This window comes from Cuculus canorus, chromosome 18 (genome assembly GCF_017976375.1).
Source record: "Cuculus canorus isolate bCucCan1 chromosome 18, bCucCan1.pri, whole genome shotgun sequence".
NCBI classification, from domain to species: domain Eukaryota; kingdom Metazoa; phylum Chordata; class Aves; order Cuculiformes; family Cuculidae; genus Cuculus; species Cuculus canorus.
Genome location: NC_071418.1, coordinates 7,036,148 through 7,063,367, shown reverse-complemented (window position 1 = coordinate 7,063,367; position 27,220 = coordinate 7,036,148). Strand labels below are relative to the sequence as shown.

General features: G+C 48.5%; 1 protein-coding gene across 5 annotated transcripts in view; it reads right to left on the bottom strand.

Annotated features, from left to right (window-relative positions):
• Window positions 1–4,191: 4,191 nt before the first annotated feature.
• Window positions 4,192–27,220, bottom strand: part of TBC1D16 (TBC1 domain family member 16) — a 34,976-nt gene continuing 11,947 nt past the window's right edge. For 2 of the 5 annotated variants that reach the window (XM_054083383.1, XM_054083384.1), the window contains exons 4-12: window positions 15,438–15,635; window positions 14,398–14,545; window positions 13,185–13,352; window positions 12,339–12,487; window positions 11,423–11,557; window positions 10,107–10,293; window positions 8,825–9,004; window positions 8,158–8,304; window positions 4,194–7,607 (exon numbers count right to left, since the gene is read on the bottom strand). In XM_054083383.1, the coding sequence (XP_053939358.1) occupies window positions 7,362–7,607; window positions 8,158–8,304; window positions 8,825–9,004; window positions 10,107–10,293; window positions 11,423–11,557; window positions 12,339–12,487; window positions 13,185–13,352; window positions 14,398–14,545; window positions 15,438–15,635 (1,558 nt within the window). In that variant the 3' untranslated portion in view covers window positions 4,194–7,361. Of the gene's footprint in view, window positions 7,608–8,157; window positions 8,305–8,824; window positions 9,005–10,106; window positions 10,294–11,422; window positions 11,558–12,338; window positions 12,488–13,184; window positions 13,353–14,397; window positions 14,546–15,437; window positions 15,636–21,051; window positions 21,209–27,220 lie in introns of those variants that run through there. The other 3 variants (XM_054083387.1, XM_054083385.1, XM_054083386.1) reach the window with 3 other exon arrangements.

The following is a 27,220-nucleotide window of genomic DNA, read 5'->3' as shown; positions in this document are numbered from 1 at the left end:
GGCGCGGTGGAGGGTCGGGGCGGCTGGAGAATCTCTTCAAGTCACCAAAAAGCAGCAATAAAAGTGCCAGCTGACAGCAGGTCCCTTTGACTGGATTGCCTCAGCTGTCACTGTGATCACTCCGGTGGCTTTGGAGCACGGCTGGTGTTCCTGAGTCAGACATGGGCTCCAGGAGACTTGGATGGCTCCATGCACCCAGCCGGGCTGTGGACAGACCCCGACACTCTGAACAGCAATTTTCCTTTGTGGACAAGACCTGACATCAGGACAGTTGCTCGGGTAATTCTGCTTAAAACCCATTCCTGTAGCAGAGTTGCTGTTACCTTGTTGGGGTGCACCTCCAGGCCTCCAAGCGCAGGAAAAGACGGGAGGGCATTTTGTGATGAAGCCAGAGCAACAACAGGGTGGAGCAGGTCCCGATGTGGAAACGAATCCTGACCTGGGTGTTCACGCTCACACGTTGCCACCCCAGGGATGCCCCGGGGGCTTTGATAGGAGGATGCGTTCTGATTTTGCTCTGGGTTTCTGCTTTTTGTACCACTGCACCATGGCATGGCTCCGTTTATTTATTTATTTGCTGCGTTGCCAGCTTAATGAACAGAACAGAGCCAGGCTTACGAGGGGAGACAGGAAAATACCCATCCCCCTTTGATATTCCCTTCCCATGAGACCAGCTCGGGCTTTGTTTTAAAGGTGAGCTGCAGAACATCAGTTTAAATGACAGCAGCCTGCAGACAATGAGGAGTTTGGAAACAAACCACCAAAGCCACGAGGGTGGGCGCAGAGGGTGGGCACAGATCCTCCTGCTTCCCAGGGACCAGGGGCTGAGCCCAGCCTTCCAAGAGAGGGAAAAGGGGCTGGGAACGGTCCCTGCCTGGGGACAGCTTGCCCTGATGACTTGGGTGAGAGCCTGGCAGCCCCTGCTTCTATCTCCAAGTCCTGGAGAGCCCAAAAGCTTAAAAGACCAAAATCCACTCTGCAGAGAATCTCTCCAGCACTGTTTGTATCAGCTCTATTTCCTTTATCAGTTTGAAACATAAAGTCTATTTTAACCACCCCTGGGCTGAAGATCAGCCCCCCGAGAACCAGAGAGCGGTGTTGGAGCCAAGGTGCTTCTCCACATTCACTGCCTCAGCCCAGGAACCCAGCCTCCAAGAGGAGGTCCCTGCAGGTTGCCTTTAGCAAGTGACCCAGGCGAGAGCTGGGTGCACTCAACCATCTCGCCCCAAAAACCAAACCAGCCTGTTGGGTTCATTACCGAGACTTGCTTCATGACAACATTACCCAAATATTTTATTATTAAAGCCAGCAGCAGCCAAACATGCACCGCTCTCCGCCTGGCAGGTGAATGTGCTCTTACAAAACCGGGCTGGAGAAGCCTCTCCAAACCACGGGATCTTCAGATAGGTCTTAAAATAGAAAATGGTGTCAAGCTCGCTGGCAGATGGTGGAGGAGCTCAGGGCTGAGTGTTGTGGCACCTCAGAGTGCTCTGCCCTGCCGGGGGCCCCAGCTCTGCCCCAGCACCCACTGCAGCCGCTCCAGCATCTCCTCGCCCTGCGATGAGCTGGGGTGGCCGTCGGGAGGGCAGTCACCGTTCTGTAGACCTCGTGCTGCCAGAAAGGAGTCCCACAGGCACATGAAGGTTGTAGGCAAGCAGCAGATCCAATGTTCTTAAACTAACAATTTTGGCTTCTTTTTCATCCATTTGAGGCTGGTCTGTGGGTGTTTATGGAGCTGCACGCCCAGACTGATCTCAGCATTTAAGGTACCACACGTAACACTTCACCACCACAATTTACAGACTACAGCATGAAAACTGCCTAAAAAATGGTTTTTTTTGACGGTAGAAACCCTAAGCAATATGAAGAAGAGTCCGATTCCCTTGCTGAACATCTGAGGAGATCATTCTTGCGCTCTGCTCACCCTCCTTCTCCCCCAGGTTATATCAACTAGGGAGGAGGAGCCACGGGCAGAGACCTCCAGTGCAGCAGCAGGGCACGGTGGCCAGGAGCAGCGGTGATGGTCACCAGCTGCAAGGTGCAGTCAGAAGACAAGCTCTGAAAAAGATTCTGCTCTTTCCTTAGAAAATTTCAGTCTGAGGAGGAGGAATGAGAAGGGCGACCTCATGCACCCGCCGTGAGGGATGTGGGACACGGTAAAAAGCCTGGCTCCGCAGCAGGCATGGCCCGAAGCGAGGCCAGAGGCCAGAGCTCAGCTCTGTTACCTGGAGAGGTTTTGAAGTCAGAGAGCCTGAACCTTCAAGGCAGAACTATTTTTCAAAGCCCTTCTTAAGCTCGAACTAAGAAAAGAGTTGCCTTTCATAACTACAAGAAGAAATGAACTCCATTCAAGAGTGGCAATTTTTGGGTACGTGGATGATATTGAAGCTCTTCGCTGAAGCACAGGCTGCAATAAAATCAGCCACAAAAATATTTAAGGAGCTTCCTCTAAATTTTCAGCCTTGCAGGCAGAGCAACCTGATTCTAGAGGAGCCTACGGGGAAGGGGGGAACCTGGCAGCTTTTGGTGTGCGACTCAGGTCGGGCACAGGGCTGAGCTGGTGCTGCCAAAGGAGGGCTTTCTCCACCTGTACTCCATGGCCCTGGGATGGGCAGCACCAGCCTGTCGCAAGGGAGCTCCTCTGGGTGACCACAGAGTCACCATCAGCCCTGCCGCGAATCCAAGCCAACGCCGCTGGCACGGCCTCTGCTGGGTGCTCCCTCTGGCCTCTGCTTTCCTTCCCAGGCGCTGTTTCCTTCCCATTGTGTTTCCAAACATTTAAATGAGAGAAAGAAATGGTGCGCGGAGCCCTCCCCAAAGCTTTGCTGTGTGCAAGCAGGGCAGGGCTGGGCCAGCGCCCTGGAGCGTGATGTGACCATGAACCACAGCTGGCCAGACTGGTCTATTTTTATGACCCAAGCAGAGAGACATGGGGATTAATCAGCCAGCCCACGGGGGACAAGCTAAGTTGGGTTTTAAATTCTTTGGGGCTTGTAATAACTCAGGTGAGCCTCTTTGTTCTTGTGAACTGTAATTTTTCATCTGACAGACAGCGTCCCTCGAACAAAACAGCCACATCCCAACACACCGCATGCCCGGGAAGTGAGACCAAGCTAACCCCGCTGTGTCTTTACTCCAGTTCATAGACACGGATTCTCTTCCAGCACAGGAGACTCCAGCAGCAGTTTGGCTGAACTTTGCTGCTCCATGTCCGGCACTGCTCCATCGGCCTCAGCCACCTGCATGGCTAATGCTTAATGCCAGGGACAAACGAAGCTGTTCCGTCAATCCTTGCCAAGTGGCCGTGTGCAGGGCGACTGGCTGCCTCCTGTTGCCCCAGGAAGGCACAACTCTCCATGGCCATCCCTCTGCAGGGACAACTCTCTGCAGGGAAAACCATCTGCGGGGAGCCATTAGAGTTAGGGTTAGGCTTAGAGTTAGACTTAGGATCAGGTTAGAGTTGTACCTGTGTAGGCTTGTCCCTGTGTAGATTTGTCCCTGTGGATGGTTCTCCCATGGATAGTTGACTGCAGAGAGTTGGCCGTGAAGAGTTGTCCTAGACTGTCTGGCCTCAGGACAGTGGAAGATAGTCCAGGCATCACGGGACAGGACACGGGGTAACACGGTCCTGTCTCCATCCTGGGAGGTGTTGGGATGTGCAGTGCATGCTGCTCTCCTCGGCTTTCCAGATGCAGGCGATCGGGTTGCCTGCTGGGATTACAAAGTGTAGCGTTACCATGGCCAGGAGCGAGGACTCAGTTTTCTTTCTTTCCTGCTCACCCTGCTCCCTTTCCCCCTGGCATGGGGAGGCAGAAGGATGTGCCAGCTCAAGGCTGAGTCTAAAGAGGCTTACGCTGACTATTTACCTTTGCAAGGTTCTATTTTTGGCTGCTCAGCTGCAGTTAATTCAATGAACAGGGCAGCGATTCAGCAGAGAAGCCACATGAGGGTCATTGTTTCTAGGATCCACTTCACTCCTCTGCAGGCACCAGAAGCTTTGCTTCTTTTTTGTTCCTTTTCTTTTCTTTGCTTTTCTTTGCTTTTCTTTTCTTTTCTTTTCTTTTCTTTTCTTTTCTTTTCTTTTCTTTTCTTTTCTTTTCTTTTCTTTTCTTTTCTTTTCTTTTCTTTTCTTTTCTTTTCTTTTCTTTTCTTTTCTTTTTTTTTTTCCAGATAGTGAAGAGTGTCACAAAGGAAAAGGGGATCTTGGGGACAAGCCAGAACGACCTTGGAAACCTGCTGCCCTGTCCAATATTTGACTTGTTGCCTTTCTTTCACTCCAGAGGAATCCCAAGGTTGGTCCTGCCCTTGCGCCAGCTGCTGCCAGGTTGGCTCCACACATGCCCCCATCCCCGCAGCTCCCACCCAAAACAAGCTCGGAAGTTTGGGGGTATCCAATGTGAATTTAACAATGAGTTAGTGAGCAGGCTGAGACTGGAACCAAGACACTTGGGATATGGCAGCTGCTGGTAAACGGGGAGTAGAAAGACACCTGAAATCTCCCGCTGGCAGTGGGACCTGCAGGGGACAGAAGGCACAGGAGAACTGGCCAGAGGGGCGCAGACACACTGATCCCAGCGATGCACTCCCACCAGCTGAGCACCACTGCAAACAGAAAGAACAGCTTTTTCCACATGCTGGAGAACTGCAGTGCAGAGTCTTTTAACTAAACCAATCCGTGCCGCTGAATGACATTTTAACAGCGGAAAAATAATGCTGAAAAATTATCTACTTCATGTCTTCCCATTGTCTTCTACTTGCTGGGAACGATTGCTGCAGCAAAATCAGCTCGGGATGCTTTGGTTGGTGTTTGCTGGTGTTTCCCAGCCCGCTGTAAGCAGCCGATGAGCACAGGTGGGGTCTGCCCACTCTGTGCCCAGTGTGCAGAGCCCACAGAGCTGCCCACACGCTGGCTGCTTGTCACCCAGCGCTCCCAAGGAAGCATCCAGCTGCTTTGCCACAGACGGATGAGCCATGGTGGTGTGAAGGCTTCCCGGCAATGCCCGTGCCGCACAAGGAGGCAGGTGGCAGCTGGCAGTGCCTGGCTCCTGTGATCTCCACAGGGAGCTGGCGCCTGCCCGCGTGCCACCGGGCCACTCTGCAGGAAGATGCTTCTGGCATTTTCTGACATGTAGTTCTTCTGACCTTAATTCAGCCACTGTCACTTAGAGCTTGCTTCTAGATGAATACATTGAGTGCCGCCACACAACCCCAGGCTGAAATCAGCGGAGCCTGGAGAGGGTCAATGTAGACCCAACACCCAACATGCTTCCCTATGGCTGCAAAAGGAGCAGCTCAATCCATGGGGATGTTGCCTATCCGAGTGCTGTGCCTCAACTATAAGGTACAGCACTCAGCAATGTACCACACAAATGCCTCGCACAAACTTTTATTATTCACCGAAACATCATCAGTCTCCAAGAACTCCCTGCTTCACAGCAAAGCAGCCATCAGCCCTTTCATGAGGTGTCACCTCCCACAACCCTGGCACACATTTGCAGCCTCGCAGCCCTGGTACCTCTCCACACTGGGATATTTTGGAGGTGAGCGATACCGCAGGAGGTTTCATCACTGCTCTCATCAAGGGGAAGGTTTTCATCCTCTGAATTAGAGGCGTACAAATTAGGAGCCAAACTGTCTTTCTGCCACGCAACAGCCAATCTTTGGATTGTGCCTGCATAGGGTCAAGTCTTCCCCTTACGAATGCGGCGTGCACTTGGTTTGTGTTGGTTTTACATAAAGCATCCCAGTTGAAACCACACTTCCCAGCAGGTATGGGGCACGTGGGCTCCAGAACTGGCTGTAGGTAAGGCCTTGCAGAAAGAGTCTTAGAGAAATTGGTTTGTCGGATGCAGGAATCGGTTGCAGCACTACGCATGAGGAGATGGGGTTTTTCCACCCGTGCTGCTAATAGGACAAACAAAACTGATTGGCAAAGCTGAAAAGTGAGCAGAGACTTCCCTCCTTGCCAGACCAGGACACAGCTGTGTAACAGAAGCAGTGTGGTTGAAGTGAGAGGGAGCAAGACAACCGGGAAAGGCTGCCAGACTTCACACGCTGCGCAGAGGGATGCAGCAAAGCTGGCACAGCCCAGTGTCACCTCATCTCCTTGTTTATTCTCACAAGGAAACCATTCCCCTGCCTCTGTTTGGCACAAACGTTGGCTCAGGACACATCTTTGGATGCCACTGGATTTGGTAAGGACATTTGGCAACACGGCTGTGCTCAAGGCGCCAGCTCTACTTCTAGTTGGCAATTCTTTTAGAGGATAAGAGGAGAAACATGCTGTCCTTTCCAAATTACTTCAGGGGAGACCTTTATCAGAGACTGAGCTCAGCAAAAATGACTGCAATAAACCAAGTTTCATTTTCACTTTGGGATGGGGAGAGGGTGCGCTACTGGCACCGACTGGAGAACCTAAAGCTCACATGGAGTGCACATGCTATAGTCTACAGCAAAGACAGGTAAGGACAGTAAATACTCAGTAATTAAGATGAGCCAAAGGAAAAACATTGGGAAACATACTGGAAACAACAGACTTTGTAAACAAGTGTCTGAAATCCGCAGTTGCTAGTATAGAGAAACAGCTTTACTGTGACGTTATGAAGAAGTAAACTTTGACAGGTGTTTGTGAAAAATACCCTGGCTACAGAAAAGCAGTGCTTTAAAACCTGTGGCTGTGCACTTTCTGTACAAATGGGAAATAAATCCCATGCCAGCCAATATACCATATAAAAAAAGGAAAGGCGAGAAACAAGACCTTAAGGTGACCAGTTCTTCCTCACTAATGAAGCAATCCTGCAGTGCTAGTAGTCTGCAGGTTTATTTTTGGCAGATTATTATTATTAAAATGGTCTTTATGGCTTTAGAGAGAAGCCACTAAGCTGCATGTTTTGGTTGAAGCAGAGGGTGCTTGTGTGGAGTGCTCTGGACAAAGAGACATGGCGGAGAGAGGTCTTGCCACATCCCTGCTGCTTCCACCTGACCTGCAAACACTGCTGGTTGTACTTGGCTCTCTTTAATGTTCTCCTTTCTCACCAGGAAGTAACAAAGTTCTGGTTGCTAACCAGTCCAGTCCCAGAGGCAGAATAAAAAGACCTAGAAAAGCTTCATGTTTCTAACAAAATCAGATCCCAACACGTGCAAACACTGTTCCTGGTTTGATGCATTTCCCTCAGGTTCCACCATCAGTCCGCTGGAATTTGGTTTCCCGTAGAGGGATTCCATTCCTTGTCCATTCTCCACTTTTCAGTCTTCTCAGGAGCCTTGACAAGCTATTCCTCCATTTCTGTCTGCAACATTTTTCCCTATGCACATCCTTCCCGCCCTTCCCTCTTCCGCTGCCACACCCTGTTCCTTTACAGCTATTTTCGGAAAGCAAAGACGTCCCGTGTTTTCGAGCCTTTCTTGCCTTCGCTTCCTGGTTTAGGAGAAGACTCTTCCACCAGTCCCCCGTATGGGCAGCTCTCACACTCTGGGTGATGGCCAGAGCACTCCACCGCAGGGATGAAGCCACTGTCCCACATTCCTGTCCCACACAGCTTGCAGAGGTCATGCAGGCTGCAGGGGATGCGAGGCAGCAAGTGGAACTGATAGAGCAGGCTCCTTGCCTAGAGGGGGGGGAGAGAGAGAGAGGGAGAGAGAGAAAGTCATTCCCTCCACACCAGGGGATGGGTATGGAGAGCAGAGGTAGCCCGTGGCCTCCTGTCCCACCCTCTTGTTTGGCTACTTTATCATAGTTAAAGATTCAGCAAAAAAAGCATCCCTCCTGGATACAAACCAGAAGGTTAAACGAGACACTGGGGACACTGCCAGGCGCAGGAGCTGCCGCACATTGCAGCCCATCTCATTGCCTGCAGTCACTCCCAGCCCCAGATGGGCTGGGGACCATGGCACGAAGGTAAAAAACTCTGTCTACTGTTTCCCTGAGCCTGTGCAAGGGTCATCCCAACCATGCCGTTACCTCCTAAGCACTCTACAACCACTCTTGATTTCTACAAAACTTGTTTCCAGGCAAACAGCAGCATCCTACCCTCCCAGGTAGGGACAAGCAGGGGGATACAGGAGATGTGGAAGATGAAGCACCAGTCCCTGATTTTCTCAACTCTCTGACTCATCTCTTGGACCTGAGACAGCTCACATCAGCACACGGACATTTACCTTCCTGAGTACAAGTTCTCCATTCATGTGCATAGCCAGGTTGCCGAAATGCAGCAGCATCTGGTCAGTGGCCAGCTGCTGTTCGATGACATCGTCCCCATAAATCACCACGATGGCCACACAGATAAAGAGGTGGAAATAGTCAGTCTGCAATGAGGAAACAGGGGCTGCAATAGAGCAGGTGGAGGCAGAGGTCTGACAAACTCCCCACCTTCCATAAGCACATCCTTAGTGAGATGCTTTGCTCTTTCCAGTTTTGCCTACTGATACACAGAACCACAGCAGAGGCAAAGTCCCCTCCCTTTCCAGCGCAGCAGCAAGGTTTGCACTACAGCTTTTAAAGCAGATTAGTGATTTTCTGGAAGACATTTTCCAGCTGTGTAGGAGAAGTCTGAACCTCAGAAATGGGATGTTCAGCATTTTCTGAACAAAACCTCCTTTTGAAGCCCAGACATGCTCAAAATCAGAGAGGCAGGCCTCCACCCTCCAGCTACACAGATAAATCCCTTCAATAGTCACAAGCCCTCTGCAGCACCTCATTATTTTGGAGACTTTTCTAGCAGGAGCCTTCAGAGAAATTCTGCAATGCTTGCCAAGAGGGTGAGGATTCAAGGAAGGACACACTGCTGCCCGCAGTGCCAGCTGTGCCCACCTCCAGCTCTCTAACCTGATAGTGTGCCCAGCACGCTTCCCACATGCGCAAAGCCTCAGCGTCTGGAAATTCCCGTTTAAAACAGAGGAGGATCCAGCGGTGACAGAAAAGCATCTGCAGGCCATCCTCTCCCAAGGAAGAAAGATGCTGGTAGAAGCGTGGATGCATGAGCCGTAGCAGCTCTCGCAGGTACATCTGGAAAAGATGCTCTGAGCTGAGCCATTGCCTCGCGCACAAGGACTCGTGCTGCCCTCGCCCTCCATCCCGGGAAAGCCCCCCACCGCGTGCCAGCCCTGGGCTCCCGCAGAGCTGGCCGCAGCTCTCTGCTCTCACAAAAAGCTCCAGCTTTACAGCCTGTTTATTACAGCACAGCCAGGAGCACGCTCGGATCTACCATTAAAGGCCAGAGCTCACAGGCTATGGCAGCTATTTCACAAGGAGGGTGAAAAGAAAATCCTATGACAGCTATATTGTGAAATGAAAGACAGGGAGAGATTTGGGCTGAGGAAAGTGGCTAGAGCCTTAAAAACTAAAGCAAAGAAAGGAAATCGCTATCTCTGGCGACATTTCATCCCAATAGAGGCCATGTAACGTGGAAACCCTCACTATACAGACACATTGCTGTGCATGAACTCGTATATTAACCACCCGCACCTCACTAGCCGCCTCTACAGGGTTTCCATCACAATTTTATCACTTTAAATTGGTGCAATCATGACCCAAATTGTTCAGCTTTGGAACAGATCTTAACCAGAACACAACTGACAGCCATGTTAAAAATGAAGAAGTCCTCATTTTTAAACAAGATCACCTTATTTTAAGAAACCTGTCAGATAGATAAGGCTGATCAATTGGATAGAATTTTAAAAATCTATTAGAGATATTAAGATCTTAAAAAAAAAACACAAAGAAGAGGGATGCAGTTCAGGCAACTCTGCCTCATTCACACCAATTGCAGAATCAGGACAAAAATGAGCCAGTGAGTCTTCGTTACCTGAGAGAAAAGCAAAGAAAGCAAGCAGAGTCCTAAACACATCTGATCACAACAGAGTCTTTCAATCAGCTTGCTTTAGCATAGCCAAGGTAACATTAATCTGACAATTTATTGGCTATAATGGCCTCTGGAGTGCCCAAATCATCCAGGATCAATTTTATCCATCAGATATTTTGTGCCTCTGGGGTGTGGTTTGGCATGCTGGAACCAACAGCCCAGGTAACTGCTTTATGGCATTCCTGTACTTTAACCGGGGAGAAAAGCTGAAGACCAGGATAAAGGGAGCTCAGCATTCAGCCTCACCAGCTGCTTCTCCATATCCTCATCCCGGGGTGAGCTGACGAAGATCGTGTTCTGCATCAATCCTACAAAGCACCAGAAAGTATCCGACTCATCTAGGATCTCTGCCAGGAGTGGGGCAACCAGGTCAGACATCCCCTGGGAGTATCCAATTGTTGGGTTAAATACTGCATAGTTCAGCAAGATCCTCCTGGAGAAGAGATGGAAATGGAGAGGTGAGACACAAAGAGGGCACGCCACAGCTCAGCACAGTGCCCTTTCCCTTCCACCCCAACTCCCACCGTACAGGCTGAGCCAGGAAAAGTGCAGAAGAGCAACAGATCAATCCTGCCATCTAAAGATTGACTTGCAATTGCACCTGGGGGCTCGTGAACTTTTGAGCATCTGTGCAGCATGTTGCATCCCACAGAATCGCTTTCCCTAGCAGAACTATACCTAGAGGTATAACAAAGATACACTAATGCTACACCTAACTGGAAACCTTCTTGCTTTTTCAGGATTACAACATTTTGTATCAATCCAGAGAGTTTCCTGGATGGGCAAGAAGAACCCTGAACAGCACACAGCAGCCTAATACAATGGATTTGAACAGAACTCCTTAGGCTCCTGTTTTCCAACCGCAGTACAACCCACTGGGAGCGCTGCAGTAGGAGCAAGCAACATGGTTCATCTTGGGTACAAAGACACACAACGGGATTATAAAGTGCCTTAACACATACAGATAAACCCTGCTGCAAACATCAGCTCCGTGAAACAAACTCGAAGACATTTTGCATACACAGACACCAAAATAAGGAAAAGGAAATGATAATTTAAAAAGACTAAGAGGACAGAAATTAAGGGTCCACAAAAAAGGAGAGCTGATGCCTCCCCGTCCATGAAGCTCCAAGCTATACTGTTAGATGAAATTTGGCTGCTTTGTAGACACGCATTTACAAGTCACACCCCCATGAAGCAGACTCTGGTGTACTTGTCCTCCATTCCATCAGAACCACAGACCCAAGCAACTGCCCTCAACCTTGCTGCAGCTCCCATGTCCCTCCTATAGCCATGAAAGGCTCATACCTCTTCTATGTCTACCTATGCAGGGAAGCAGCATGATGGGGCCAGGGTTGTTATATTGAGAAGTAAATGGCTAAAGCAGCAGTGAAAACGCTGGGAAAGAAGTGGTTGTTTCTGCATCACTTGGTACCAGTCACCCTATGCATGGTGCTCTTCAGCATTCCCAAGGCAGTGACCCAGACAACCTGAGTGCTCATCCAGTTTTCTATACATTCAGCAGGACACATTGTTTGGAACACCAGAATCAGACACTTCACCTCATAGTTTCCACATTTGGGTTGTCATCCCCTCGGAAGAACTGGTTGCTGCGGTCAGTCCTCACCACATCTTTATCTACTGTGAACTGTACTTTACGCCAAAACTCCTTCTGTTCATCTGGAGTCATCGAAAGCCTGAAAGTTGAGCAGGAACAGGAGTGCATTGACAAGACAGGAATATGGTTGCCACAAGGAACAAAAAAACCTTATTTCAGCTTTAGCTTTCAGAGAAAAACTACTTCTGTACAGAGATGTCTCATCACCTGAAAAACAGCCAAGCAGGTCTGTCCAGAATAGCAGATTTTCTGTCCAAAAGGATTATTAGGTGCCTCTTGGGTTATAAAGGGATGGCATGATGTATTTTCTACGATAAACTCCACTTCAGAAGCAGTCGGTCTATGCTCTCCACTGCTTCTTGTGGATAGCACATCAGAACCTACCACTCTATTGTGATTGTCTCCTAATTAATGACACTACTGTCCCTCTCCAGCTTAAACGTAATTTAAAATATACACTTCTTGCAGTAATAACTTCTTGAATTAGATATCTCTTCTTCTTCCCTATTTTTACATTCAGATATATTTATAAAGAGTAAGATCCCATTTTCACCTTCAGCGTTCTAAACCAAGCACACTAAGTTTGTAGTCTTACCTATGAGATAAGCTTCCCTACGTGGTATTGATGAGCCTCTTTCAAGACCCCAAATAAGATAATATTTGAGCTATACGATAATACCTCCAGACTCTCAAGAGGTCAGCTGTTCCTCCTACACCTCCTTTAACATCCCTCTCTCTTCTCTGCTCCAAGCAGCTTCTCCTGAAGCGAAGGAGGCAGAGACTCCATATGTCTCCAGCAGTATTACTGCGACATCAGGCCTGAGGAGAGATGAGCAGGAGAGGACGAAGCTGGTCTTTACCTTTTCTCCTGGATGGCGAAGTACTCTTTCTTCTTCTGCAGTCTCAGTGCCTCCCTCTCTTCAGAGGTGGACTCATAGCTGTAGTAGCGCAGCAGAAAGGGCCACACCTCCCCACGGATGGAAATATCAATCCCACCAAAGAAAATGGCCTGGAAGAAGGAGCAAAAGTTATGACTGGTACAGTTTTAACATTCCCAAAAATAGCAACAAGAAACTGCCCTCTACTATGCTTTGGTGGCTTTGCAGTTCTTTCCTGACAAGTGAGGCCTTGATTCAAGCTCCAGCAATTTGCACATGTTTAGAGGGAAAGTGCTGGCCTTCTATTCCCAGACGAGACACAAATCGGGCTCATTTCAATGTCAATAACCCCCCCTGGAGAGGCTCTATGATTAACGTGTCGTTCTCATGTCACGGCTTAATCCCCAATCTTGGAGACACTGCATTTCACTGCAAACTTCTCTCTTGGGACCTGGACCCAGTGCTCCCCTGCAAGTCCTGCATTATTTCATACAGTAATCTCAATTTTTTTCTTTCTTTGATTTGTTCACACCGCATTGTGCAAACACCTCTAGCACTAGACACTTTGCTTTCCTAATTCCAACTGGCAGGAGAAGCCGGACAGCTCGCCCTCCTCTGTCACGGAGATGCTCTACCATCCTCCCTGATGCAGCTTCACCTGCAGTCCCAGCAAGACCTCAAACCCAGCACTATGTGCCAGACTTTATACTTTTAAACACCTAATTCTTGCCACCAGCATGAAAGCAAACTCTCGCAGCTTCCACCTGTGGACTCAGCATTCCGCGGCAGAAGAGAATGGATCAAAACCGCAGCAGCCACCCCTCTCACCTTCTGCAGCTTGTATTCCTCTTCCACCTGTCCAGATTCATTCAGGTGATGGAGCCAGGCAGACACATCAAGACGCTTGTACGTGTTTTCCTCCGGGTGGGTTTCCGAGGAGGGCAGCTTGGGACGGCGGATGGAGAACTGCATACATGTTTTCTCATCAGTAAGCTGCTGAACGGGGAAAACAAAATCAAAAACTGGAGGCAGGAGCCAGAGACAGCAGCAGAGTACAAAACCCATCAATTTTCAGAGCAGGAAAACCTTTTTGCATGGTTTGTGTAGGATTAAGCAGTGAGGTGCTGCACTTTGGGGTTTTTTTTTTAATTCTAACCATTACAATAGAAGAATGATTAGAATAATTAAAAATCTAAGTACCACAAAACAGCTTTGTCTTAAAAAATATTTTCTCCATTCCTCCCCCAATCTTATCCCTGACCTGAAACTGAATTAATGCTGCTTACAGCACAACTTCACCCTGCCAGGAATGCCTGCAATAAATTACATATGATTGGCCATATACAAAGGGATTGCTGTTAGGCAAGCAGGGAACTGCACTGCCAGGCTCTCTAAGGGCACTCATGATCCCAGTGCAAGACTGCAGCTGACATTTAATTTAAAAATCAAAGGTTGTTCAATGCAAAAAGTGAGCCCATGCGACCATAATAAGAAAAGCAGCAGGGGGCTCTGTGGGAAGGATAGAAATTTAAAAATCACTGTTTCTAATAAGCACATACAGTATCTTAAACAGATAATTAAAGAGCTCTTATCACATTTGTATGTAGATTGAACAAAATATGGCAAGATGCCTTGTCAAAACATTTTCCAAGGCAGTGTGCGACGCTTCACAAAATGGATGAAAGACTGACAGAATTTCAGACCAACCACTGCAGGTTTCTCAGCCACCTTATGTGCCCAAAGCAAAGTGCTGACCTGTCAGGTCCAGCAAAATAACTTCCTAAGCAAGTCCTCTGGATTGTCTTCCCCCATATTCCACAGGCAGAGCGGGAATGGGTGAGGATGAAGTACAAGACAGACCTCGTGTCCGACTCACAGCTGCATCCTAAACAACATGCAACACATAGTAGCTTTCTACCTGACTTGGTGACATGAACTCACAGCTTCATTTTTCCCAACAAGCTTCTCTGGTTAAAAAATTTCAAGTGTGAAACATATGCTGCAAAAATCTCTCTCTGCTCCATGAACCTTGCTCAGGTACCTGGTCCTTGAGATGGGTCTCCGTGCAGTACTTCCACTGCTGAAACACCTCAGACAGTTTATCCAGGCCACCGTGGTGAAAATGGAAGATCTTGTACTGGCTTTCCCTGCTGGCAACAACCAGCTGTCCGCAGGTGCATGCCTCATCGCTGTGGGACAAAAGAAGAGCGGGGAATAACCTGCATTTATTGCCCAGGATAACAAGGGGCCCAGTGGGAAAGGGGAATATCAGATGAGAAAGTGGAAGGGAAATTACAAAGCAGCAGAGCATCAAGCCGCCCCTTAAAACAGGGCACAGAAGTAATTTCACAGCTCTGGGACTCGAAGATCCTTACGGGTCCTCTCCATACGGAAGATATGACTATATAACAAGGCAATAGTGACCATTTTCCCCAAGAAGCTCCACTCATTCCTGCTAATGGCACTCCTTCATGCTTCCATCACAGAATCACAGAATGGTTTGGGTTGGAAGAGACCTCAAAGACCACCAAGTTTCCTTCCCCCTGCCACAGGCAGGGACATCATTACATGAAGGAACTAAATATTGTCTTCCCTAGAGAATAAAATGCCAAGTTGTCTGCCCCAGTACACAAAGTCAGCTCCTAGAGAGAAGTGGACTTGGTTGCACACAGACTCAACTAAAGAAGAATGGAGTGAGAGCACAAAGAGGTAGTAAAAATGTTTTAAATAAATTTTGTAATGATTTGATAGCAAACTGAAGGGTTTAAGAGCTGCAAGACCCTAGAAGAGCCCCACTGAGGGGCAGGCAAGGGGGAAGGTACCATGGATAAAGAGATGTCTTACACACCTTCTGGTTATTTTAAACATTTTTGTTAAGATAGCTTAGAGCAACCTTTAACTTACTACAGGAAAAACATCCTTTTAGGCCACATAACTGTAATTCAGATGCTCTCCTGGAGAAGGCTGACACTTGCTTTCCTGGAGACAACCACCAGGGAGACTTTCAAGGAGGATTGTGGAAGCCATTTGCCTCCCAAGCCCAGTACGCAGTGGTCCAGAGCACACATGATAATACCTCACCTAAAGAAGAGGCGAAGGGATCTCATTTGTCCCAGGTCCACTCTGAAGACACCGCAGACCTGCTCGAGGGCAAACACTTTCTGCTGTTCATCCCATCTGGTGCCCTGTGTTTGCCTGTTATTCTCCTGGAAATGGGCACTGGTGTCGAGGCTGGAGGCAGAGCTGGTGGAGCAGGTCATGCGATTGTCACACGTGTCCCTGCAGACAAGAGCACAGAGGAAGAAAGCCAACGATGACTGCAGTTACATGCAATACCCACAGATGCTCTAAGTTAAAAATCCTTTGACACAGCTCTGAAATTGGAATTCAGTGTGAGTCTAAGGAGTCAATAACTGACAGCCCACATAAGAGATGAAATGATTTTATTTAAATTAACTCCCTATTGACCCAACAAATGATCCTATTTTTGGTCTGTTCTAAATTGCATGCAGATCTGGGGAGAGCTAAAACCATTCCTCAAAACACTGACTTTTAAGAAGGCAAAATGAAGAAGCCCAGCGTGGGAACATCCCAGACTGCTCCCAGGAACAGCCCATCCCCTGCTCCTCCATTGCAGCACAAAGACCCAGGTGGGGAGCCAGTTCGGTCCGCACCACAGAGCCCTGAGCTACAGGAGCCCTTCAATCCTCTGGGATTGATGACCCCTTGGGATGGAAAACGTTGGGATATTGGAAAAAACATGACTATGGAAGCACTCGATAGGCTGCTTCAGCAGCTCCAGCAGCACTCAGTGAATAACTTCTAAAGGAAAAGACTTCTTGTCCCACAGCTCAAGTGACCTCCTCAGTGTGCGGCTCGGCTGCTCCATGCCTGGCCAGGGCCAGGAGGAGCGAGTGCATTCAGACAGCACTATGGACTAGGGACCTCATCTGGCAAATCCCCTCGGTGACCAGTGAGATCCAAAGGTATTTCCCTTGAGCTCCGGTTGCCTATTATGCCTTTGCAAGTGAACATGACAAGCCTGGATTCATGTGTATAAACTTCAGATAAATGTTTTCTACTTGGAAACCTAAAACTGGTGACAGTTAAGGAGAGGGAAATTACACACGAGCTCTTTAACCCACTGCAAAGCAGAGAAAGTGACCCCACGTGTTTCCCAACACATTAGGAGCTCATTGCATCTCAAATATTTATCTCTCGGAGTAAAATGAATTTAGATTAAAAAACCCTCAAATGCCTGCCACCAAAAAAAACCCCACTAGCCCTGATCCCAAAAGAAAAATATCACTGCTTCGAGAATTAAGCGAATTTGAAACTGTGACCCCTTGATTCTTAAAAAGGCCAATACATGTGAACAATCTCAGCGCAAGCTCTGAATGGGTTCCGCTGTGAAATCAGGGTTTGCAAAACAAGGCAAGTAGCAGGTATAAAGACAGCCCCCTGCAATGCCACTTTATGCAATGTTTTCTAATCCGCTTATCTAACAATGTAGGCACTGAACGCTGAAAATCACACACTCAGCATGCATCTGCAGCACACCACATCAGTATGCTCTCCAAGCCTGGCTGCAGTGCCTCTTCCACAGGGACGAGCCTTATTTGCAGCATCTACCCATGGTTCAGGTCATTGCATTCCAATGGACAGGTCTCCGGACATCCCAGTTAGTTGTGGGTTAAATTTTTAACAGAGCCCCTTGGAGCCGCCCAGTTCAATGTGTAACTCCAAACCCCAGTGCCCACACGCATGGGAAGTAAATCCCCGAGCCCCCTTCTCTACTCTGCAGCATTATGTAGATGAGATGAAGTCTGTTCTACTCTCAGCTAAAAGAGTGGCTTCGCTACTCTGGTCGTGAAGTTCTGCTGCTTAATTTTGCTGAAAGAAAGCATCAAAGCAAAACTTGCATTCAAGCCATTCGGAGGGTGAGGTCTTAGAAGTGACAGGGCAATATCACCATGGGAGCAAAGATCATAGGGGATACCCAAACCCACTCAAAGAGGAATGAGCAGTGAGCCTAGGACAGACACTTGGATACTTCCAGTCCCATGAGCGTAGCTGTATGTCATCACCTGCACCTTGTGAATATTTCCATCAAAATTGTACTGGCTGCTGTGAAAAAACAAGTGTTACTTTCTGATACAGCTTCAGAATCATAGAATCACCAGGTTGGAAAAGACCTCTTGGGTTATCAACTCCAACCATTCCTATCTGCCACTAAACCATGTCCCTGAGCACCTCGTCTACCCGTCTTTTAAATACCTCCAGGGATTGGGACTCGACCCCCTCCCTGGGCAGCCTCTGCCAGTGCCCAATGACCCTTTATGTGAAAATTTTTTTTCTGATATCCAGTCTGAACCTCCCCTGGTGCAGCTTGAGGCCATTCCTCCTTGTCCTGTCCCCTGTCCCTTGGGAGAAGAGCCCAGCTCCCTTCTCTCTACAACCTCCTTTCAGTTAATTGTAGAGAGCAATAAGGTCTCCCCTCAGCCTCCTCTTCTCAAGGCTGAACAACCCCAGTTCCCTCAGCCGCTCCTCGTAAGACTTGTTCTCCAGCCCCTTCGTTGCTCTTCTCTGGACATGCCCCAGAGCCTCAACATCCTTCTTGTAGCGAAGGGCCCAGAACTGAACACAGGATTCGTGGAGTGGTCTCGCCAGTGCTGAGTACAGGGACAGAAAAAGCTAAGATGCCATTGGCCTTCTTGGCCCCCTGGGCACACTGCTGGCTCATGTTCAGTGAGCTGTCACTCAACGCCCCCAGGTTCTTCTCCTCTATACAGCTCTCCAGCCACTCTTCCCCCAGTCTGTAGCACTGCACACGGTTCTTGTGCCCCACGTGCAGGACCCGGCATTTAGCCTTGTTAAACCTCATGCCATTGGTCTCAGCCCAGAGGTCTGAGACAGAAATAGAAAATAGAATGCTTTCCTAAAACACTCCAGATCTCGTGTTAATGCAAAGTAATAGCAGTCCTGGTACGAGATACTTGTGCTGGACTGCTTGCTACAAGCAGCTGGTATTTATGGAGCAACACTTCGGAACAGCCACAGCTGGTTACACAGGATTTTCCTGGAAGAGATGACTCAAACCAGTTTGAAGACTAAGCAGAGGCAACTGATTTTCTAACACTCTCGTAAAGATGAACTGGTCAGTACGACAAAGGGCTGGAAGACTCATTGGCTGTGAGGACCATCGTTCCGCAGTTCTTATCACAGAGGTCAACCCGCCCGTTCCTCCAGAGCATCACCTCGAATGACCAGCGTCAGAGAGATGACTGCCAAGAAACTGTCCAGGAGAACTGGGCAGGCTTTGATTCCAAGGAATCGTGTAGGTCCCAAGTACAAAATGCTACTGCCAGCTGCAGTTACTGATGCTACATAACCTGATCTCCTTCAGATACACAAGCAGCTACCCTAAACCTCAGAGGCAGGAGAGCCCAGTCACAAAGGTGCTGGTAATGTTCTATTTTCTGGAAATGCTTCTTCAAGACAAATGTTTACAGTTCACATTTAGCCACCAGTTACAAGCTTGTACACGCACCTAACACACGTGGAAGCAATCTGAAGCAACATGTCTGAGTGGATTTACTCTTTCTGGACAACAAAAAGGCAGCCAGAGTAAGCACGGTGCCTCAGAGTGTGCAGCCCAGGGAAATTCCAGTGTTTTCAGTGATGCAGAGGATGAGATCTGAAAGAAACATCTGTGCACTCCGTGCCCTTCAGAAGGGCTGATAAACACATACATACATCCTCAGTATAGATGCAGAGAGACTACCACCTTGTACATTGGCGCACACTTAGTCCCTGTGGATATGAAGAAAAACACCTCACTGTGTTTAAAACTACTTTTTCCTGTATAAATTGGTTGAAAGAAAAGAAAGAAAATGTTCTAATCTGTTGAATTACTTTTGAAAATGATTTTAATATTGAGATCATTCTGTACTTAAGTAACAACAAACAGGATGACCACTAATTTTGTGGATTTTCGGGAGCCTTCTAGCTAGGTGCACCAGACACACAGATGCAAGGGAAGAATTCTCTAATTTATTATTTGTCAGACTATCGTATCTGTTGGATGAGGAATTTATATGAGACTGCTCTGCTAAAGCAGGGAGCTGAAGGACTGCAAGGCAAATAGCTAGAGGAACATTCCAGAGAGACTTTGGGTTGTGGGATCCAGGAAAAACTGTGCCAGCTAGTATACAGCACTGCTCAGCAAAACAAGAGAACAAGTGAAATGGTCCACGGGAATATAAGGGACAGGGGATAAAAAATAAGGAGGATTAGCAAAACCTGAGGCAGGAAACCCACAGACACAGTCATGATTCCACTTAAGCCTTTTCAAAGTCCCATTACTTTTCGTCTCAAAATACATCTCATTCTTGCTGGTGAGCAAGACCAGGTGGTGACGTTTTTTCTCTACTCAACAGTCAACTACAGCAATCAACCATATCTGCACTCCTTGAGCTTCTGTAGCCCCTAAGAAAGCAAGCGCTTGCGTAAGGCAGGCACTGTCCTCCCACTACGGAGAGAGGGATCACATGCGTGATCCGAGGAGGTCAGCCACACTCGGCAAGTGAGACTTTCGACATGCAGTAATGGAAGAATGGGACCTGACTTGCTGTTTGGTCAGAGCACTTGTACACACCTACAGTATAAAGAGAGAGAAAAGCAATTACCATTTCTGTTAGAGAGCCAGGGCAGAGACCTGCCCCAATTACACGGGAAGACTATTTCAGCTACCAAGATCTACTAACTCATTTTACAACATGATGTGACAAATGTAATTATAAGAGGGAAAGGGGCTGAAGATTATAAGCATGATGTCACAGTTACCGAAGCTGTCAGCGTGCACCACCTGAATCCCAGAGAGCCTCTGGCAAAAGCCAGACCTTCTCCATTGGCTCTCCTTCACCACTGTCCTAAAGCACGGGTTTGCTAATCACAGCCTTCCTTAACAGCCTGAGCTATTCCTGCATGCTGGCTTGTGACATTGTGAAGCATCATGACAATAAGTATCATCATAATGTATGAGCATCCATGTAATGGGAATTACATGCCCCTTTTCCTCCCCAGGGGCCAGCATTTCTCTGTTTCTCCACTATTCCCCACAGGCACTGACCTTCTAGGTTCCTCTTCTTTCCATCAAGGTGAAATAGCTCACGGCAGCATTAGCTGCCTAAAATGTCTAAGACAGATAGCGTCAAATAAATAATCCATCAATAAAAGTTCAAAGCTGTTCTGAAACACCTAAAAATTTAGTGTAGCGACTGTACAAAGTGAGGTAATACCAGGCAGCAGGAACCCATATCTATTGTTCTGATTAAAAAAGGTGTCCTTGACAATATACAAACATAACGAGTTGTGAAACATGCTGACTTCAGCAACACACACAGGCACAAAAGAAAAAGATTGGTAATTTGGGATTAAATTGTTGAAATATTCCCGGTCATTCTGAGGGGTGCTGCAGAGGATGGGAAGGACACTCATGGGATGGCAGTAGCTTCCTGAGCATGGCCATGTAGAGCCAGGCATCGACAGCGAAACACTGCAGCTACTCGCATCTGATCAGCTCAGAGGAGTAACTAGGTTAAGAACTGTGTTAAATTCACCCTATAGCTTAAAATATTTGGAACTTGAAGTTCCTTTGCCTCAAAGAGCCCGAACAAAATCGATTTACACTGACCTCGGCAAGCAGGGAAAACGGCGTTCGATGGGCTGGATGAAAGCCTAACCAGAATTTCTGAAATCAAATATTAGGTGGAAGCATATCCATGCATCTGCAAACATGCGTGGAAACAAACTGAACAACTCTTCCCATTTGCAAGGGAAACCTGTGAAAAACCGCCCAGGATATTACAGTACAAAGTACATGAATGTCAACACGGACTTCCCAAAAGCTTGTTCCACAGGCTTTCCATTGATCTGTTTGCTTTCAAAACATAAATTTCCTCACGTTGAACTGCACTAAATGCTATTTAGTAGCTAATTAACTTTCTGTGCTGAAAACCTCCTGTAATTGCACTTCTTTCACCTTTTTTAGCCTGTGTCCTCCAGGGAACCCAAGCTGTCCTACGGCATTTGTTCTGCTCATTTCTATCTCCCAGGCACAAGTTCCTTCCCGACACCAGGCTGCCAATCACGGCTGCAGAGGTCACTGGAGACCAAATTACGAGCACTCTGCCTCCGACAAACTTGCTTTGCTGAGCTTGCCGTAAAGGGAAAATAAAAGGTTATGAAAAATAATTGTCTCCTTTCATGCTCAGGATGGGGAAGCAGATTCAACAGCGCCTCTAAAAGAGTATTATTGTTAGTCACTATTTGTATTGTTAATATTATTAACGATATTCAAAGAACAGGGTGTTTACATCTTGCCCCGTACAGGAGGAGAGCAGAAGAAAGGCTGTGGTTCCCAGCCGTGCCAGACGGCTCTCTGGCACACGCTGCGGGGTTGCAGCTTCCACATCCACCCCCTGACCTTGGACTGGAACAGCAAGTTCATGATCAGGGACCGGGCTCGGAATTAACAGCAAGTCTGCGAACACGAGCCTGACAAATACAACATTTTAACACAACGAAACAGGGACTCAAGGAAATGTGATTATACAGCTTTGCCTTCTGGTAGGCATAATTGGTTTGTCCTTGAGAAATGAAGATCAAAACAATTTGTTATGCTTACCAGGGGCCATTGCAATCTGCTTTTACAGTACCCCGACTGCCCATCCAAAGCGCACATAACCACCCAACGCAAGTATAACATGCAGCGTCCACCTCTGCCGCCAGTTCATCATCCCAAGTCTTGGTGGACAAAGCCAAGTGGCGCGCGGTGGAGCGGGTGGCATCCCAGCATGACCCCACTGGGCGCTGCCCTCCTGCCCTGCGCTGACAAGAAGGGCAGAAGCTGAGCAAGGAGCCTCACCATGCCGGGGCTTTGCTGCTCCTCCTTCATTCCTCCAGGTCCTCATGGCCTGAAGGGAAGCCAAGTGGTTTTAGCCAGCAAGAGGGGGGATTAGAAAGGGTCCGCTCTACTGCTGTGAATTAAACCAAAAGGAAAACAAAATAAACTGAGAATTCTTCAGTTAATGATTTTGAATGTAAATGGGAAGCGGAAAAAAGTATCAGAAATTTGTAGCGAATTAATGTGCATTTTATTCTCTTTTACCCAATCAATTCTGGAATGGGAAACAAACCCCAGCAGTGAAAAGAGAAGCAATCTGTTGGTCACAGACTGGGCTCCCAGGCCGGTGTAGACTCCTTAGGTAACACCCAAGGAGGGTTTTCCTTTGTGACTTCTTGTTGCAAGGAGGCAGCAGGGACAGAATTAGCAGTTCGATGCTTAGGAACAAAATAGACACCGCTCCCAAGAAGCCAAACACAACAAATCATTTTGAGCCAAACGTGTGTCGCTCAGTGATGCAAATGTTACCTTCATTTTAAGGAAGGAGAATATTCCAAAAGCCGAATGGCAGATTTTTACAATCCATACGGAGAAGGGGCACCTCGTGCCTAGGTTTTAGCTCATTAATAAATCAATCGAAATGCAACACTTAAAAAAAAATAATTCCTTAGATGGAAAAAGTGATTTCTCAGCAAAGCTCAAAAAAAATGTTTGCTTTTCAGCCTATTCCAGACTAGAAAAGGGGACCTTTCTTACCAGTGTTTATTTTATATTTAAAGTCAATGAATTATTTTGCTTTTATTCTTTCAGTTCTACCCATGCAAAAATAAAATTCTAGACTAATTATGCTAATTACAATCAAGCCTTCAAAACCCCGGTCCCTTGAAAGCCCTGAAGATTACCTTTGTTCTTATATTCTTGGCTCTAAGCAATGCACTGGGAATTTCAGGGGGACTTTTTTACTGACAGACGAAGTTAACCGGCTCCCTGGACCCTGCGCTGCTGCTGACCCAGAATGAGCAGAGCCAACACCACCCAGTGCGAACTCCACTGTTTCCACAATACAATGTGGATTTCCCAAGGGGAGAGCTTTCCGCAAGTAGCAGAAAAGGGAGAGGAAAAAGGAGAGCTGGCTAAAAGCGTGTTTCAGAGTTATTGTAAATGCTTAATGCTGTTATAATTGCGAGGAGCCAGCCAAGATGACAAGGGCTATGCAGATTTATTTGCATATAGTGCTGCACTTTCAGAGGGGACACGCTCTTTATTTTGATCCAGTTAATGCAATTCTTCCCTCACAAAGCTATGGATACCTGCCAGCACCATTTATCTCTGCTCTCAATTAGGATTTCTGGGCGTTACAATCATATGAATAACAGCAGAAACAGGAGAATATCCTGGGGAAAGGCGCTTTATTCCAACGCCTCCGGAGCAAACAGCCCCTCTTTTGCTCTGCTCCTGCCTCGCTCGCAGGGCTGTAACGCAGACTCCACTCGGGAATTCTCTTTTCCTCCAGGCTGAGACCACTAGTGCTGGTGTGGAGCCCTTACTCCGCATCTTGGGGTGCAGCTGGGGCAGTGGGGTGGGAGGGAGATGGGGTCCCAGCTCTGCCGCAAGCAGGGCCGGGGGTGCGGGGCTGGGGGCGATGCAGGGTGCGGGGATGTGGGTGCAGAGCCGAGGGATGGGGTGCAGCTGGGGCAGTGGGGTGGGAGGGAGATGGGGTCCCAGCTCTGCCGCAAGCAGGGCCGGGGGTGCGGGGCTGGGGGCGATGCAGGGTGCGGGGATGTGGGTGCAGAGCCGAGGGATGCAGGGGATGAGGGATGCAGAGCCGGGGGATGCAGGGGATGAGGGATGCAGAGCCGGGGGATGCAGAGGATGATGGATGCGTAGCTGGGGGATGCAGGGGATGCGGGGTGCAGGGCTGGGGGTGAGGAGTAGTGGAGGGCAGAGGATGTGGGATGCGTAGCTGGGGGGGTTCAGAGGATGCAGGGTGCCAGACTGGGAGCGCAGAGCTGAGGGGCACAGGGGATGCGGGATGCGGAGCCAGACGTTGCAGGGGATGCAGGGTGCGAGACTGGGGAACCCGGCGGGGCAGGGGATGCGGAATGCGGGGCTGGGGGATGCAGGGGATGTGGAGCCGGGAGGGGCAGGGGATGCAGGGTGCGGGGATGGGGGATGCAGGGTGCGGGGCTGGGGGACGCAGAAGATGCGGGGTGCGGGGATGGGGATGCGGAGCCGGACGGTGCAGGGGATGCGGGACTGGAGGATGCGGGGTGCGGGGCTGGGGTGCGGAGCCGGGGCCCGGGGAACGGCCGGCAGCGCCGCTGGGCAGAGCTCGCCCCCTGGCGGCCGCTCCGCGCTGCGCCCCGCGGACACACGGACACGGACGCGGACACACGGACACAGCCACGGCCCCTTCCCGCGGGACCTGCACCCCAAGCGGGAATTCAGAGCTTCCCCGTTCTTGTAACCAAACCCCAAAGAGACCCAGAAACCTGGGAGGCAAAGCAGTTCCCCTCTATTCCTCATCTCTCCGGCTGTGGGGCGTGGGATCTCCTTCTCGGGCATCTCCCACTCTCCTCACTGACTGCTCCTCTCCTGAAATCCCAAATAAAGAGCTTCACGATCCCACCAGCTGTAATTCCGGATCTCGAGTTAGCTGTCACTATTTTCTTCCACAGAAATCTGGCAGTGAACCAGGAGAAAGAAAAAACCCAAACCTGCTATAATTAATGTTCTTGCTGTTCAAATATTTGTATAAAGTGAGATGGAGCCGTATGCCTCCACAATCTTTTGGATCTGTCCAACCTTCTCAGCTTTGCAGCCGGTAATAGCTTGAATTAATGACCTGGCATCACTGACAGCCCCCGGCTGAGGATGGCTCTTCTTCCCAGCACCCGGCTCTGTGCGGACCACCTGGATGTACAGCCTGAGATGAAGTTTATACCAACCCCACGACTCAAAGAGAAGAGAAAAAGGACTATTCTTGTGATGGAAGAAGGATTTGGGGGTATTTTTTTTCCTGGGCATGGGTTTGGGTACAAACGGAACTGGGTGCTTTGGTGTCTTACATCAGAAATGGCACGAGTTCAGGCAAGGTCCTGGGGAAGTGAAGCTAGAACAAGGAGCAGCGAGGCATCCCATGCACGCGCTCACAAGACTGGAATCATCAAAAGTAAAAGAGTATGGCACAAGATGATGCAAGAAGTTACAGGAGATTTGGAAGTCTCTGACCAATTCCCCTGGTTCTAGGAATATAATCACTTCTGTTACAAAAGCCTCTTGATGACTCCAGTGCTTCTGCTAGTTCACACTAATTTCAGCTCATTTCCCCTATAATTTTGCCTCCTGTTTATTCTGCAGAGGTCTGAACAGCACTAAGCCTCTCAGGTGAGCTGCCAAAACAACATGACGCAACACCACGCGCTCTGTTACCACCAGCTCCTGCAGCTGCTGCCGCCCTCTGTAACGCTGCGCCTCCGCTCCCTCCTGAGAAGGTAATTTACTGATTAGCTCCCTGGGAAGAGGCTTAACAACAGGATGTGCAACACATCTGTAAAAATTGCATCAACCGCAACGCCAAAGGAGTTTGTCCTTGTGTGTCTGCTTTGCCCAGACTGCCTGCAATAGTTGTGTGGTGTGAACTCATGAAGACCAAGGGAATTGCACCCTTGTTTAGCTCCATTTTGAAATGTTTCATTATTTTTATTACTTGTTGCTAAAATCATCACCTCCTTACAAAAGACATTTCCTTCTTGCATTGATATCCGTGACCACATTGGCCACATCACTTCTACTCGCCCCTTAAGGAAAGTGATGTTGGACCGTGAGCTGGTTGCTATTCCGTCACCTGTGGGGCTGTTGGTAGAGATCCAACCTCTGGCCACATTTTGCCCCAAGCAAGGTCCACTCATACGATTCCACCACCGAGGTTTCTTGGCCCAAATTCTGGCCAACATTCCAGCCTGAAGTTAATGAAGGAACTGATGCTAGCATTTCTCTTCAGCACTTTTGTACATTGTCACTCAGGTAATAGCAAATTAATTTGAAAAGCCTTTAATGGCCCTACCACCCATTGCCAGGGAAAGCTCCTGCTAACCAGGGATCACTCTGACACAGCACAAACCCCAAACAACCCTAAACAAACCCCACTTACAGAGCATTAAGTGCTTCCGCAACCGATTGGTATAGATCTGATGTCACAGTCAGCTGAAATAAGTTCAGAAACATCAGTGGAAAGCCATTCTATATGTGTCAGATGCTATTTGGTCACCAGGATGTAACAAAAGGCTTTTAGTTTCACTTTACTGATGGGGAAATTGGAGGCTGAGTAAGTTAACCGGGCAGCAACAAGCCAGAATTGGGTATAGAGTACAGTTGTCCTGATCAGTGCCCTTCAGACCACAAGGCAAACGGTTCCAGACAGTCAGCAAACAATGGTGATGGGGGAGGAAAAGGACAGAATGGAACAATTTCATTTCCAGCATCCCTCCGTTCCTACAGAAATGCAGTCACTGGCAAGGCTGCTATCAACACAGACAATTCCCGTGTTGGCTACCTCCCTGCAGAAGCCACACACTGTGAGCAGAAAGGGCCTCCCAAAGTTAACAAGGACATAAAAACCAGGCAGCAAAGCCACCTTTCTGTCAGAGATGAGTGCACGATGCAGAAGAATGCCAAGATGGTCTAAAAAGAGAAGAAAGAATGTGTATGCTGGTGATGGGACACTCCCCTCTCACTCCTAGCCTGAGGAACTGTGTAAAAAAGGAGGAAAGTATCGATGGCTGCATGGGATCCCTGGCAGCCTTTCAAACTGAGAAGCAAAGAGGAAAAAAAAACCAACCCCAAAACAATGGATACGTTTTTATTTCCTTATGTTCTACAAGGCGAGTTGTTGACTGACTCGTTGCGCAACTCAAATGCTTCCAAAGCTACCTCCCTTCTTCCTCCCCGTCTCTTT